The sequence below is a fragment of the Nasonia vitripennis genome (assembly GCF_009193385.2).
Source record: "Nasonia vitripennis strain AsymCx chromosome 3 unlocalized genomic scaffold, Nvit_psr_1.1 chr3_random0009, whole genome shotgun sequence".
In the NCBI taxonomy this organism is placed as follows: domain Eukaryota; kingdom Metazoa; phylum Arthropoda; class Insecta; order Hymenoptera; family Pteromalidae; genus Nasonia; species Nasonia vitripennis.
In genome coordinates, this window is record NW_022279629.1 from 2402090 (window position 1) to 2417448 (window position 15359).

Sequence of the window (15359 nt, forward strand, 5' to 3'; positions counted from 1 at the left end):
CTTTACTAAAATACAAATTATGTATTAATTAGCTGTGTTATCTCCACTAATAGTAAATGAATAAAATTAAAGTTATTTATTAATTGGCTGAGTAATCGCCATTAATTATAAATTGTTGAAATATTACTTTTCTATTGATCAGCTAAATTATCTCCACTAATAGTACATTACTAAAATTTAAATTACCTATTAAATAACTAAGTTCTCACTCGAAACTAAACATCATATGTCATATTGATAATTGTAAATAAAATGTGAATTCAACATAATTATATTGAATTTAGAAATGTAAAATATTGGCCAAATAATCGCCACAGAAACTATATTCAAAATTTAAATGTTAGATATACTTAATAATGAATTGTATAAATATGAGATAAGTAATGGTTAAGTTATTTTGTAGCTATATATTAACACTTTCATAATTTATATATATATATATATATATATATATATATATATATATATATATATATATATATATGTGTATAGAATGAAAGCTTCCGGGCCGAATCCTGGTTCGAAATGCAATCTTCTGGGCTTTTTGTTAGTTTCTGGGACGTCCCAGAAAAATTTTATCTGGAACGCAATATTCAGGGATCCCAGAAATATTTATAAGTAATTATGCAGGATCCCGGAAATATTTTGCATCATAATACGGGATCCCGGAAATATTTTGCATCATAATGCGGGATCCCGGAAACATTTTGCGTCATAATGCAGGATCCCAGAAAATGTTCTATACATATTATGTGGGATCCTCGAAAAGTAATTTTGTTATTTTCTAGGCTCCGATAACAGTTTCCGGGATAAAGAAGCCCATATATATATATATATATTTATATATTATATGGGCTTCTTTATCCCGGATATTATAGCTGAAATTTTCTGTGTAAAAAGTTTGATTGTCTATAGACATATACGCAAGTCTTCGTTGGATTTACGTACTCCCGCCTTTTTGGTCTTGATCATAGTTTTCTTTCTTCTTGACCAAACTACGGCGACTAACGGATTACAGGTATGTGTTTATTTATAATAATATACATTATTATTTAAATAATAAAAAAATCTATTTAGTTTCTGTCATGTTTTAAATATTTTATGCCTGATATGTATATAAAGTATAGTACTATATATACAGTACTATATATAGATTATTAGATTATCGTGCTAAAACAGTATTAGTATATTACTTTTATTGAATATTTATATTACAATTAGATATTGTTCTTGTAGACTACATTTTTACACTATTGAGAGTAAAAAATGGATGGTCCAAACCCTGAAGAGGAAATCGAAGAATTCGATCCTAACGATTATCAATCATTTGATTTAATTATTGACCATAACTCTGAAAAGGATGATAACATCAAATTTTACCTAAATGAGAATCAGTTATTTGACAATGAATCGTTCAAACAAAATATTTTACTCGATGCTACAGATGATGAAAAAGACACTAATAATAATGCAGATTTATATACGTCAGACTTTGAGGAACTAGACTCCGAAAGTATTATTGGTTCAGCGTACTATGAAAAAATAAATGATGATAATGATAAAACAGTAGTTGAAAATACTTTCATCGTTGGTGAGTACATCTATAATATAGAAAATATAATAAGGTATAAGGCATGATTATTATTTAATTTTTTATTGCTTACACCTCAAGTTTGATCTTGCCTGTGTTCTAATATACGTAAACTTAATTAAAAAAATTAAACATTTATAGCTGCATATAAAATTCATTGACAGATCTTTTTTAGTATAAAAAATATATAATAAGATATGTCATGATATTTATTTAACTTTTTAACCTTCCCATGTTCTACTATAAATATAACTTAATAATATAAAGAGCCTGTGTTCTAATTAAAAAAATATAATGTTAATAGCTGCATCAAAATAAATTCAACCGTACTAAATTATAGCTGCATTTAAAATTTATCGACACTAGTCCAATTAATAGTACAGTATACTCAAACAAATAATTTGAATGCTTGTATAAAAGTATTATTAAAACCTGTAATTAACGAAGTATTATTAAATATGGCCTAGTGTATTGTACTAAATATATTACAAGCCTAATGCGCCTTAAATTTAACATTGCCCGTGTTCTAATACAAGTAACCATGATTAAAATAATATAAAATTGATAGTTGCATACAAAATAATTTAACCGTACTAAATGATAGCTGTATTTAAAATTTATTTTACATTTATATTGTACAATAGTACAATATAATTAAACAAACAAATAATTTCAATGCTCGTCTATAAGTATTATTGAATCTTGTAACGAACAAAGTTATCAAATCTGTTCCAGTGCTGTACGTTATATATTACAAACCTTAAATAACTGATATTGTATTGAACAAATATACTGTTGATTATTCTGTATTCTGTCAAAATATTTTCAATGATTTGAAAAATTCAATAGCAATATTATACATTATTATTATTTTCTACATAAAATAAAAGTTCTTGAATATGGCCCAATGTTGTACGCAATATATTATCTGTTTATGACATTATTATAGGTGTACAATATATGTGTATATATATCATTGGGCCATTTTTATTTAATATATTTACTTTGTTAAAGAAGCTACATATTCGTCTTAAATATTAATAAAAATTTCTATGCGGAATACATTGTTGCTGGAAACACGATTGATCCCATCAAACTCTATATGTTGAAAGTAATAACTAACTCGTTTATACTATATTCATTTTTTAATAAACAATAACTTTATTGATAATTCTCGAGCTGGATTAAACGTTGATTTAGAATTTCATCCAACAAATCTTTAATTGGAACCTTGTCGCATAAAATTTATTAATTACAATCTTATTGCTTAAAATTCTTAGTTATGAACATCCCACGTTAATATGTAAGTTTCATCCTGATTTTAGTATAACCTCAAACCTGAGAACTCAAAGTTATGACTTGATATCCAAGTAATTAGGCTGACTTTGGGTAATTTGTGACATCCTCGGAGCTTTAAAATGTAGAGCTTTAAAATGTATATAAAAACCTCGATCCTCAGAGCTCATAGAGTATATAGATTGATGTGTCAAAGTAACTGAGAATTTTTATAATTGACCTGTCAGATTCTGTAATTAACCTGAGACTTCATTTAAATATATCAGTTTATAGCACTGCGTGACTTAAACCCGCATTTAAGACACGCTTATCCGTGACTTAAACAGCTCATTATTTCACTGTGAAATAATGAATTTACCTAAGTTACAGTCCCGCAGTAAGATACAGCAAAGAGTAAAATCACTCGAATTATATGTTTCTAATCATGAGAATAAAAAAGGAAAGTAGAAAATCATGATAAATATCCTCAAAAAGCATTCGAAATTAAAAACCTCCTTATTATCATTTCAATATTTCTAGGTTAGTATTAACTGTTTCAAGTTGTCTACCCTGCATCCCGAGATGCATGCGACTTTTTTTTGGGAGGGAAATTCAAACTTGATTGTTTATTAAATTCAAATTTCATCTTTTTTTTAAACTTTTATTCTCATTTTTTTCTGCGTGCATAACAGTTTTGTTTGGCAAAAACTGTTGTCATTAGTTATTATCAGTTATTATCTGTTATATTCATTATTATATTTATTTAAGAAATGTAATATTTTGTATATGAAGATAACTGGGAAAAACTGTATAAAACTGAACAAAATTGAAAAAATTGAAAAAAACTGTAGGTAACTGTTATCTTTGTCTAAATGTTTCTACAGTTATTAACTGTTTTCTTCAGTTTTGTACTGTTTTTTGCACTATTTATTTCCGCTAGGGTCTCAAAATTCTTTTCATTTTAAGATATATGTTAAGCTAATACAAGTGACATTTTGCGCGCTTCGCGCGGGCAACTGCACTTTTATATTTTGATGCCTTTTGGACGTGTCTTAAATTTTGAGGTTAAAATTTCTCAAACAATTGAAGAAAATATTGTTTCAATCAATATCAAATTAAAATTTATTTATTAATATATTGTTTCATTATTAATTCAATTTGCTTTTATATCATAAATAACTTTGTAAAAATAAAATCTATTTTAATTCGTAAATACTTTCTAGATTTTGTATTTTCGCGCTCTTTTAAAAGCAACCAATCAAATCTCGTTTTAGTCGGCTTCACTTTTCTTGTATCTCTTTTTTAAGAAGGGATATTCCATGCATAATTCGTACTTTTGGCTAGGTGGCTGTCCCTTGGTATGAATACAATAAAACGTTTGGATCAGTAGGTACGCACATACAGATTTCGCGTCCAACACACCAAACTTTTTTAAGATTTTTTTCAGCGTACTCGGATTGATGATCAAACATCGTTTTCTCAGCACGCGTTCAATCTGCATATTTATAAATCGCATCATTAACTTAAACGTGTTTTTCAGACAATCTATCACTAGTGTTTTTAGCACTTCACTATTCCTCATAATTAAGTGGACAACTTTTTCTAAAACAGATTCAGGTACCTTCCCCAGATGAAATGGCAAGCAAAAAAATTTATCCACGTTTTTCAACTTCACGCTGGTCACACGATCGATCTGAATCATGTCTTGAAGTGCACGAGCTCCGACATATCCCAAACAATCATGCCATGTTTTTAAATCAGCCCGCGTTGACATGTCGATTTGCGATGTTTCTTTCGGTGACACCACGCGGACGAGCATTCGATAAATCGCGTTACCTTGATTTATACGCCGATAATAACCACAGCTTCGTCCTTCAACGATACTGTCACATGTTCATTGTCAATTCCAATAAAACAGCCTTTTTCCGCACACGCACCCATAGAAAGCAAATTTTCTTCATCTCTAGAACATTCTCCGAGAGGATAGGTCAATCTCTCTTTAAAAGCTAGTCGTAAAAGCATTCGAGTTTCTTGTTAAGGTGCACGAGCAGTGTCGTATGTTACCGTGAGCAGCTCTGGTTCTCCTCGATTGTTCGCTCTGGCGAAACTCTCTGCTAGATAGCGTAATCTGGACGTATCCGAACTTTCTTCATCTTTATCCCTACAAAGTCTGATGTGAAGAGATGCCGATACTGACGCCAGCGAGTGAAAACTTCGATAATCTCATGCTTATTCTTTCTTCTTCTTTTCCATTTTGTTGGACAGCCGTGACATAAAGGTACTGTATAGATAGGTGAGAGTATTCCCTGTTAGTTTCAACACAGTGTAGTGAGGTTGATAGAAGACGGCGAAGTCATCTGCAAGGTGGTTGTGCATTCTTCATATATCTCAACTTTTCGTAGACCTCCAGTTGCCGTAGAACACATTTGCTATCGTGAAAAGTCACTTTAATCTGGAATATTAAGTGATTTGATGTAATTTTTAAAGAAGTTAGTCAGATAATAGTACACAATAAAGCTGTTAACTCTGTTATCAGCTATCAACTGGTCTTTCTAAATTTTGTATCTATTATTTAAGGCCTATTTAATTGATCTGTCTACATATGAAGATGTGCAGTACCGGATTATCAAGACGTTATTGGTTTGTCTCTGTTTGAAAATATAACGAGGCAGCTGAGGACGGATTCTTAATAATCGATAGTGGTTCTTGTTACTCGCCGTCCTAGCGAGTCGTCTGAAACACTCAGCTGCCCCTTGATTTGCGCTGGCTAGCGCAGCTAATTGCAAGCGCGGCTCGCTCGTGCCCTCGAAGGGGTCAGGGTACCCTACGAATCAAAGCGCAAGAGAGAAGGCAAAAGATCAACAAACACAACAATAAGAAATACTTGGTGAAAATCGGGTACTTTCACAGTCTATTCTTAATCAAGCGAATCAGTTCCGCGGTAGTCGCTACTCTAATGAGTAGTGGCACGAATCGTAATCGATGATCCTCTTTCGAGGTGTCTGGCAAGATTGCGAGATGTCAAAACACAATACAGAAAATGGTGGACAATACAAAATCGCACGAGCACCCACAAAAAATTCGCACGCGCTAAGTTACCCCTCGTTTTTTTTGCTAGTCTAAGGTACTATGCCGCTGCCTGCCACCGCGCTCGCCGCTTTGTGCAACCGTCGTCTGCGACTCTTACGCAGTCGACAGCTATACAAGCCCCTTTGCGTGCATCAGCGAATCCACGAAGCTCCAATAGACTTGACGAGGTGGCACGAATCCACCATGGAAGTCGGATTCGAGGTACAGGGATCAGACCGAGGAGAAAGTTTAGCCATCTGGCATTGAGGGATTACTGCAACACATCGTCCCTTTTCAACCGGTCGCGCCACATCTTCTGCAACAGAATTTTGGTAGAGACGAGAACCACCGTCGAGAACTTGCAGGTGACTGGAAGACCCGCAAGTTTCTAAGCTGTCGAGCCATAGGGTCGTTATCAGCTCAATAGAGAATTATGTGGATGTAAGTTAAGCTCAATAGGACTTGTGCTGCTCTCAAAAATCATCATCTTCATTATAAGCTAACTATCTTAGGACTCTGAGCACGAACAACGGGGCGCAGCTGACTCTGTATGTTATACTAATATAGTAAGTAGCTGGTAATGTCTTCATAACCATCAGGCTCTACCCATAAAATACGTTGTAGACCAACTGCCTTGGGATCTACAAGGATCTTTAGTGACCCAACAGCACGCACGACATATCTCCTGAAACATCTCCTTTGCAACCCTCTTTGAACTAGCGCTTACAATCGACGTTGACGGCAGAAGATGTGCGGGTGCTGCTCACGTCTTCCAGACACCAACAGCGCTGTAACAGCTAGGCAAGAGGTCTTGTGGCACTGAGCTCGCAACTATTATGACATCTTCATACTTCGATTTAAAGTCGCCGTAGACTAGCCAGTCAAAAGAGCTGTTTTCAGCAGTAGGTGTTCTTGGTGTATGTTTTGGAACCTAGCACGAGATCAATATCACCTGGAGTAGTGAAGGAAGGATCAGCCAACCTGATATTGTCGAGATGATGCCAGTGGTCATGCTTCAGAAGGCCCCTCGGTGTAGTTAGAGCCAGGCTGGGCAACAACAGGGCGGTAATCGTTAAAGTTCGAGCCTCTTTATCCGTGAGGAAGAAGTAATATGAAGGTTGAACTTGTAACGGTGTCAAAGATGCAACTACTGATGCGACCAAATAACTTTGGATCCTAAATCAACTAAGGCACGAGCTTGAACCAGCCAGCCATCACGTCGTCATATTAAAACCAAACCGGACGTGAAGAGAGCTAGTCAATCTGATGAATTGGCAACATTTTGTGGGAAAGTCTCAGTATCTAGAGATGAGATGCTGAAACGCTCTTTTCAAAGCGCTCGCTATGTAGCAAGCTGCGTTGATGCTGATTACATTCTCGGCAATTGTACAGAGATGGAAAGTTGCTCGTTGAGTATCCCACTGCAAGTCAGTTAAGACCCGATGTTGATCATCACAGACTGGTCACTTGATTTCAGCACTGGCCATGGTGAGGACTTTTCAGCTCCGTGCCTATATCGAAACGCCTTTGGAGCCTGCGTTTCGGCGACCTTCCATTCTCTTCGCAGCAAAAAAGACGAACTACTGATCCCAATATTTAACAGCTGCTTCAACAACCAAGTTTTGACCCATCAGGTTAACCCTCCACTAAGGATGATCCTGGCCGGCAGCATTAACTCAAGCAGAGGCTTTCCTTACTAGATTCTATGGGTATAACCTGTTACCGAGGTTGCTTCCGGGTCGCGGATGCTATCACAATCTGCCACTCAGAATGCCGATCTGGACCCAGAACTTGCACTTTTATCGCTTATTATCCTGTAATTTTCCTACCTTTATTATGAAATTTTGTAAGACAGTGTCGCACGATTCAAAATGCGCAACTTCCCATTCACTCTAGATACATAACAAAGGGCCTTTACCTGCACTTGTCAAAAAAGCATAGTGTGTAACATGAAGGGGGGGGGAGGGGTAAGGCACAATTTCTGTAGCTCGGGTTAGTTTTAAGCAGGAAATGGAGTCGAGATCGCCCTTGCAAGAAATAGCCCTTCACCCTAGCTGCATAGTTCCTATCTGTTTTTCTTTTTTTCCATTTTATTGCATGTTGTCATTTTAAAGTATTAACTTCGAACGTGATTTAATTTATACATACAAATTTATAAATTGATAAACATTGAATATAATTAATTTTTATAGGTTGTAACGAAAATGAAGTTGAAGATTCAGCAAACTCCGATGAAACTTGCAAATATCTCAACTCAGAGCAAGACCGTCTTCATGGTAATTATTTTTATTTTAAGCATGCTACTATAGGAGGATCAGAACTTATGACAGAACAAAATAAAGTTCGCGACAAAAAACCATTTTCAATTAATTAGTTCATAGTTTTTTCCAATTTAAAATATTGTTACAAAAATAAATCAAGTTAAATGACGTAACACTAGTACAGTATACTTTCAAGATATCATGTACAATGTAAAATCTTTATAGAATAAATACAAATTTCTAAATTTGAAAAATTTTCAATTGATTGCGAACTTTGGTAACGACTGAAAAACTAAGCCGTTCACTGAGATATTGTTATTGAAAAGCGTTGACTGAAATTTGTTTATGGAAGTATATGAACGGTCCTCGTAAGTTCTGACCTTCCCTAAAAAGAATAAATATTTATATACATATATTTCATGAGTAATTTCGAAACATGATTTTTTTTATATAGAGCACAGTAATGATTCGTCACAAATAAATAATTGGAATGTAGAATCTTGCAATAATTCACCAGAAATTTGCAGAGTTAATGAGCATTCTAGCTTTAATTTGAGTGGCAAATTCAGCCATCATTCAAATGAAATATCTAGACTGGACCAATCAAAGTTAGAATTATTTTTATCAAATTCAAATCGAAGTGACTGTTCAGATGAAGAAAATGCAGGTAATAATAAATATTCGTATGTTATAATAACATAATCCTACCATTGACAAACCTTGCAAATATACTCTAAACGACATTCTTTAAATCTATCTATTCAATCATCATACCGTAGCTCCTAATAAAGACTAACACACACTGCAGATTGAGTAATAGAATCTCTAATTCCATTGCACACCCAAATCATTATATATTAATATACACATCTCACACATAAACTTATAAAATAATAACTTTTTATCTACATATCCATATTTTTTTTTCATTTTTCAGATGAATATTTGACGAATATAAAAAGCGATTTTGCGTTACCTCCAATCAAAAAAAGAAAATTTGAACGGGCATCAATGATACCTGAAGATGATCCGAATTCCTCGGGATCTGAATACCAACCATCCAATGAAGATTACTTAGATGACTCAGATAGTGACTTGACCGACTTTAATGCAGAATTTGAAAAATCGAAGAAATCCCATAAGACGGAACGTCTTACGAAAAGAAAAGTAGTTTCAAAAGTCAATAACTCAAGGGTTCATAAACCAATATCATTTGAATCAAATGAATTAAATTCAGATGTGGATGTACCGTCAAAAATAGAGGCTCCTCATACCGAAACAAAAAAACCTGCAAAGCGAAAAAAATTTTTATTTGAACTATATTCTACCACAAACCGAGTATCTGAGAAAGAAAAAGAAATAAATATAAATAATTGTGAACCAACTACGACTGATTTACCTCAAACTAATTCTGAATATAAAGAAAAAGAAAATGAAGAACAAAATGATCAAAATGAAAGTAATAGAGGATGTGAAACATCTACAGTTAATTTTCGTTCATCTACATTTGTCGAAAACACAACAAATGTTCCGCCACCTAACAAGAATGTTAATTCATTAAAGCGTAAACGCAACACCATCGAAGACTTAGATTTTCCTACACAAACAATAGGTTTTTCCGATGAAGGTGGAACTTTTTATTACAAACTAAATTGCTGTTGTTTTTGTCATAGCCTAGAATTGAGAGTGGATCGACATTATAAAACCCACCACCCTGAAGAGCAAGAAGTGCAATTTTTAATTCATTGCAAATCCGCTGCAGAAAGAAGAGTTAAGTATAAAGAGCTGCGTTTACGTGGGAATGATTATTACAATAATGACAGAACAATTAATCCTAAAGGAATAATCATTTGCTCGCGGAGAATTTCTCGTCCAAAAATGATTGAGAAACAGAAATTGTTACAAACAGAATCTCAGAGCAATGAAGAAGTTTCCACAGATAATATACCTGCAAAGCAAGAGAATACAATGAAGAGCTCTATTACAACTACAACTGATATGACTGCATCTTCAATATCAGGAGTATTCAAATTGAAATGCGCTGTTTGTAATATATGGGTTGTACCTCAAAATTTGCGAAATCATTATAGATCAGCTCATTATACTATGGGAGATCGTAATTCTAAGCAAATTTTAAAGGAAGCAAAACGTTGCATGTTAGCCGTGCACCCAAAAACAGACCCACGAGTGAAAGATCATATTTTTGCAAAAATAAGAGATCCTGTAGTTTCAGCTTTAGTGAGGCAAGACATTCTTATTGTTTTATTTGCTAACAAATTCGCAGATAAATTTTCGAATACTAAACAACTTGATATGGTCAGAGGTTACGTTCGTCTTATTGCGAAATTCATGTTGGAGATGAAAAACTTGTGCCCCGAATTAGAAGATTTTAAAATGGTCTTTAGACCTCAATATTGGGATAGTGTTATTGAAGCCATGAGAAAAGTTAGTGATTATGATGCAGCAACTCAACGTTTTGGCATAACATATAATGCTGAAACATTACCTCTTCTTTTTCGCAAATGTTTTAAAATTTTACGACACTTCTTCGTTACTGTCAAAGATACTGAAAACATTCAAAATTTGAATGATTTTATAGCCATCTTTGACGACGATATTCAGAATGCAATACTTATCAAGGCATACCTCTCAAGAAAAGAATTGAATCGTCATACGAATGATAAACCACTGCCACCATCTAACGACATAGTTATCTTCAGAGAATTCTTGAATGTACTTAGGGAACAGACCTTAGATAAAGTAAAGGAAACTAACGTGATGACCTATGAACAATATTATATACTCACAGTGTGCGTTGCATTGCTCATCGAAAGTTTCAATCGTCGACGCAACGGGGAAGTTGCTAGAGTCCTTTTAAAAGATTTTGAATCTATTAAACAAGCAGACGAAAATTGTGAGTTCTTTAAACAGTTGACTGAGGAAGAGAAGGAGGAACGTTTAGCATTCTACAGAATGGATATTTTGGGAAAACGATACGATGGTAAAGGATCTTTGTACATGGATAATTTAGATTATGATTGTTTAAAATTATTGGTAAAACATAGGAAGTCATTTAATATTTCTTCGACTAATGCTTATTTATTTGCCATAAAAAATGGACGAGATAATGTAGAGAGATATGTAGATTTGTACGATTCAATGTGCCGGTTCACAAAAAAATGCAATGATGAATATAAACCAATTAATCACAAAGCAATACGTGCTACTGCACTGCGTAAGCATGCAGCCACTGTAAATGGTGTAATAGATGATGGGAAGAACACTCAAATGTGTGCAGAGCTCTTAGGACACTCTGAACAAATGCAGAAATCAAAATACAAGAGGGTCGTCGATAAACAAGATGTTGCGAATGTCAATTTCCTTAAAAGGATCAACAGCACAAACTACGAATCACCCATTAGAAATAAACATCAATCTCAAAAACCCCCGCTACCATCCCTGGATAGTTCCAACGATGATGTACAGGAATCAATCGTTTCAGGTGAGATTAAATATTTCGTTAGATAACTTTTCTTCCACATGCGAGTCTCTCTCTCTCTCTCTCTCTCTCTCTCTCTCTCTGTCTCTCTGTCTCTCTGTCTCTCTCTCTCTCTCTCTCTCTCTCTCTCTCTCTCTCTCTGTCTCTCTCTCTCTCTGTCTGTCTCTCTGTCTCTCTGTCTCTCTGTCTGTCTCTCTCTCTCTCTCTCTGTCTCTCTCTCTCTCTCTGTCTCTCTCTCTCTCTCTCTCTCTCTCTCTCTCTGTCTCTCTGTCTCTCTGTCTCTCTCTCTCTCTCTCTCTCTCTCTCTCTCTCTCTCTCTCTCACACACGTACACTTGCCTCTTCTCTCTGGCTCTCACACGCTTTCGCGGTAGCCGTCCAGCGGCTCGTCGTCCCAGTACAAGGCACCTAGACGACTCGCAACGCTGTCGTTTTGCTCGCTCAAGGTTCACGCACACTACAAATATTCACTATGGCCGTCTTCTCTCGCACCGGGGGCTGGTTGGTTCCTGTTGTCCGGCAGCACCCTGCTGACGAAGTTGGAGCTGGCTAGGCTTCCCCGATGCTCGAAGTTGTCCTCTCGTCCCCGCCTCTGCTATGACTGCACCGGCTGCTGTCTCGGCGGCACACCCGCCGACACTGCTCGTGCTTGTTGGCATCACGTCGTACCCGCACCCACTATTAACACGTTCCTGTGCAGACTCTCCACACCCGCACGTGCTCGTCTCACTTGTGAGCACAACTCCAATTCCTATCTCGTTGACCACCTCCGTCGCCAACAAAAATCGGGAAGGAACTCGCGCATTTGCGCTCGCGCAAAATCTCCTTCTTTTGCAAGCGGCAACGTCGATTCCAACGGGCCCTCACTATTAAGCGCGCCGCATTGGTTCGAAAGTCCGCGCGGACTACCGAGCCACACATCTACGCTATCTGATTGACTCAGCTCGCGCGACATCGGTAACGGCTTCTCTCCTGTACTCAGAATCAAGCTAGAGACGGCGGCCGCTGATGACAAACAGCACAACAACATTCGGACTCGCCGCATCTATCGATATTTTCGATGGATGTGACTGCAACGCACCGCGTCGCATGTCTCTCTTCTCATACACTCTATAGTGCGCTCCCAGCTCGGCGCTTGATAATCTTTTTTGGCTTCTCCAGTTCATTGTATTTTTTAATTGGTCTAAAATCGGTAATTGGTCTATAATGACGCTTAATTGATCAGTTTTTATTTATTTTTCCATCAGTGTTTGATTTATTATTCTAAATTTTAAGTTAACATAAAAATAAACTTGATAATAATGCACTTTATTTTTAGATCGTAAAACCGGAGCATGGGATCACGACGAGTGCGCTGCTTTTCGTGAAGTATTCAAGCCACATTTATCATCTCGAAGAACTCCATCTTCACCAGAAATTCGACAAGCACGATCCTCAAACAGATATTTAGGTCAAAGAAGTCTGGCGCAGATATCTGCTAGATTTTATAATATCTATGCTGGTAAATTAAAAAAGTTTTTAAATTTACCTCAGATAAATAATTAAAGATTTTATTTTAAACATTATGTTTTTTAAAAACAATTTATACGTTTATGAATATAATAATCAAAAGAGATTTTAAAAGTCTAAACTATGTAGTACTCCAAATGAGTATTAATTGATTGTGATATAGTCGTACTAATATTTATAAATCATAAAAAAATTATGAAACTTTTTGTTTTAAAAGTGGTACAAGCTATGTACAAGTATTACATTCAATATAGAACTTTAAATATGTTTTATTGAATTGTGATTTATAAGGCTATGCATGTATGTAGAATCATACAAACATAATTTTTTTTTTTAAAGTTTAGAATATAAGTATTACATTGAATCTACTCTTAAAAAATTATATTAAAAAACATGCTTATAAATATGTTTATAAATATTGTAAATGATCAAAGAGAGATTTTATAATTCTATAACAAAAGCTATGTAGTACTTCAAATGACTGTGATTTGATTGTGATATAGTCTCACTAATATTTATAAAATCATAAGAAAAAAATTAAACTTTTGTTATACAAGTTATGTACAAGTATTAGATTTAATATGGTACCTTAAATAACTTATTTATTTATGATTTAGTAGACTATGTATATGTAGAATTATATGAAAAAAATAACATTTTATTTATTTAACAGTTGTTTTAAAATTTAAGTATTACATTGAAGAATATTAAAAAACTTTAGTTCTGAACAAATCAATGTATATTGTTTTATTTATATAAAATGCAAATAATATATATAATAAATGCAAAATTCAAACAATTGTTCATTACCTTTTTTATGACTTTTTCCAGAATTTGTATAGTTAGCAAGGCAGTGTACTATCTAACAACCAGTGATTTATTTAACACCCAGTACACATTGAAACTTGTGGCTTTCTGTGAGCCGCGAAAGCGAACTCCGTTTCTTCCTACCATCCTTCGCATCACCAACTCCTTGTATATCCGCGCAGACGGGCCGTCGCGGCTCTGGGCACCAGTACCGGAGTTCCAGAGATCCCACGATCTCTTTTATTAATAACTTCGACGCGAGTAAGGATTGGGGCAAAGCTATTGAGCTCGGCTAACTCAGAGGAGAAAATCTAATGAGATGGGGATTAGGGTCGAGGCCTCGCAATGCTTGAATTACTCTTTACTTGATTTCATTTGTTAATTAACAATGTCTCTTAATTTTCACAATAAAGTGGCCCTGCTACTCGCGAAACCCCTGCGCAGGGCCCCCTTGACGGGGCTTGCCAACGCTCGCGCGCTATCACGAGTAGACGGACGAGGTCGCCGCTATTTCGCATCCGGCCCTGCAAGTCTCATGAGTCTCCGGTTTCTTCATTTTGATCGAGAATCCTCCTCGCTCCCATCGGGACGAATCGACGCCGCCACCACGTTCGTCACGCAATGTCCGCCAACTCGCCATGCAGACGAGAGGACCGCCTTGCCCTTCCATGTACCTATATGCCGGGAGCACGTCGCGTCCCGTCTCTTTTTGCTCTCGTGAGTCCTAGGATTCCTAAAATCCAACTGCATTCGTTAATTCTATCTACCGAGGTTCGCGCCGCTTACCCTCGTTCTCTAGCGTGCCGGTCACAACTACTGCGTGATCCCGTCACGACTACTGCGGTAAACGCCACACTACCTACTATGCCGGATTGCTACGTGCGACCTAACGCCGCCATTCTTTATAATATAATTTTAATTAGCCCCACTGAAACTGAATCTAATTTCATAATCGATTAATAATTAATAATTATTAATCGAGCTTATTCATAATAAAATCTTAAACTATTGAAATAAACTTACGTTTGCTATTTAGGGTAATTTACGGAGCTGACGACATATACAATATTTCGGAACGAGTGTAGTAATTAGAATGCAATATGGGAGAGGCTACGGTAACTGGAGGATACGATAGAACAAGATTGCGATAGTTGGGATAACAAATAACGAGAGAATACGATAATTTAGTTACGGAAGCGATAAAGTACGATAGTTGTGACGAACGATAAAGGGAGGTTTGTGTTAGTCGGGATACGGGTCGCGGAGAAGACTAATGATAGCCAGTGTAATAGTGGTAATGAGTACGATAATTAAGAGATTAGGGGTGGCAAGAGGGTTCGATAGTTGGG

At 35.7% G+C, this 15359-nt stretch overlaps 1 protein-coding gene across 1 annotated transcript; it reads left to right on the forward strand.

The window, feature by feature from the left end:
* Positions 1 to 867: 867 nt before the first annotated feature.
* On the forward strand, positions 868 to 13999 carry LOC116738664. Its single transcript, XM_032601856.1, has 6 exons — positions 868 to 1018; positions 1237 to 1591; positions 8128 to 8211; positions 8651 to 8863; positions 9134 to 11698; positions 13013 to 13999. The coding sequence occupies exons 2-6, from the start codon at positions 1267 to 1269 to the stop codon at positions 13237 to 13239; spliced, it is 3414 nt and encodes a 1137-aa protein (XP_032457747.1). The 5' UTR covers positions 868 to 1018; positions 1237 to 1266; the 3' UTR covers positions 13240 to 13999.
* Positions 14000 to 15359: the final 1360 nt, after the last annotated feature.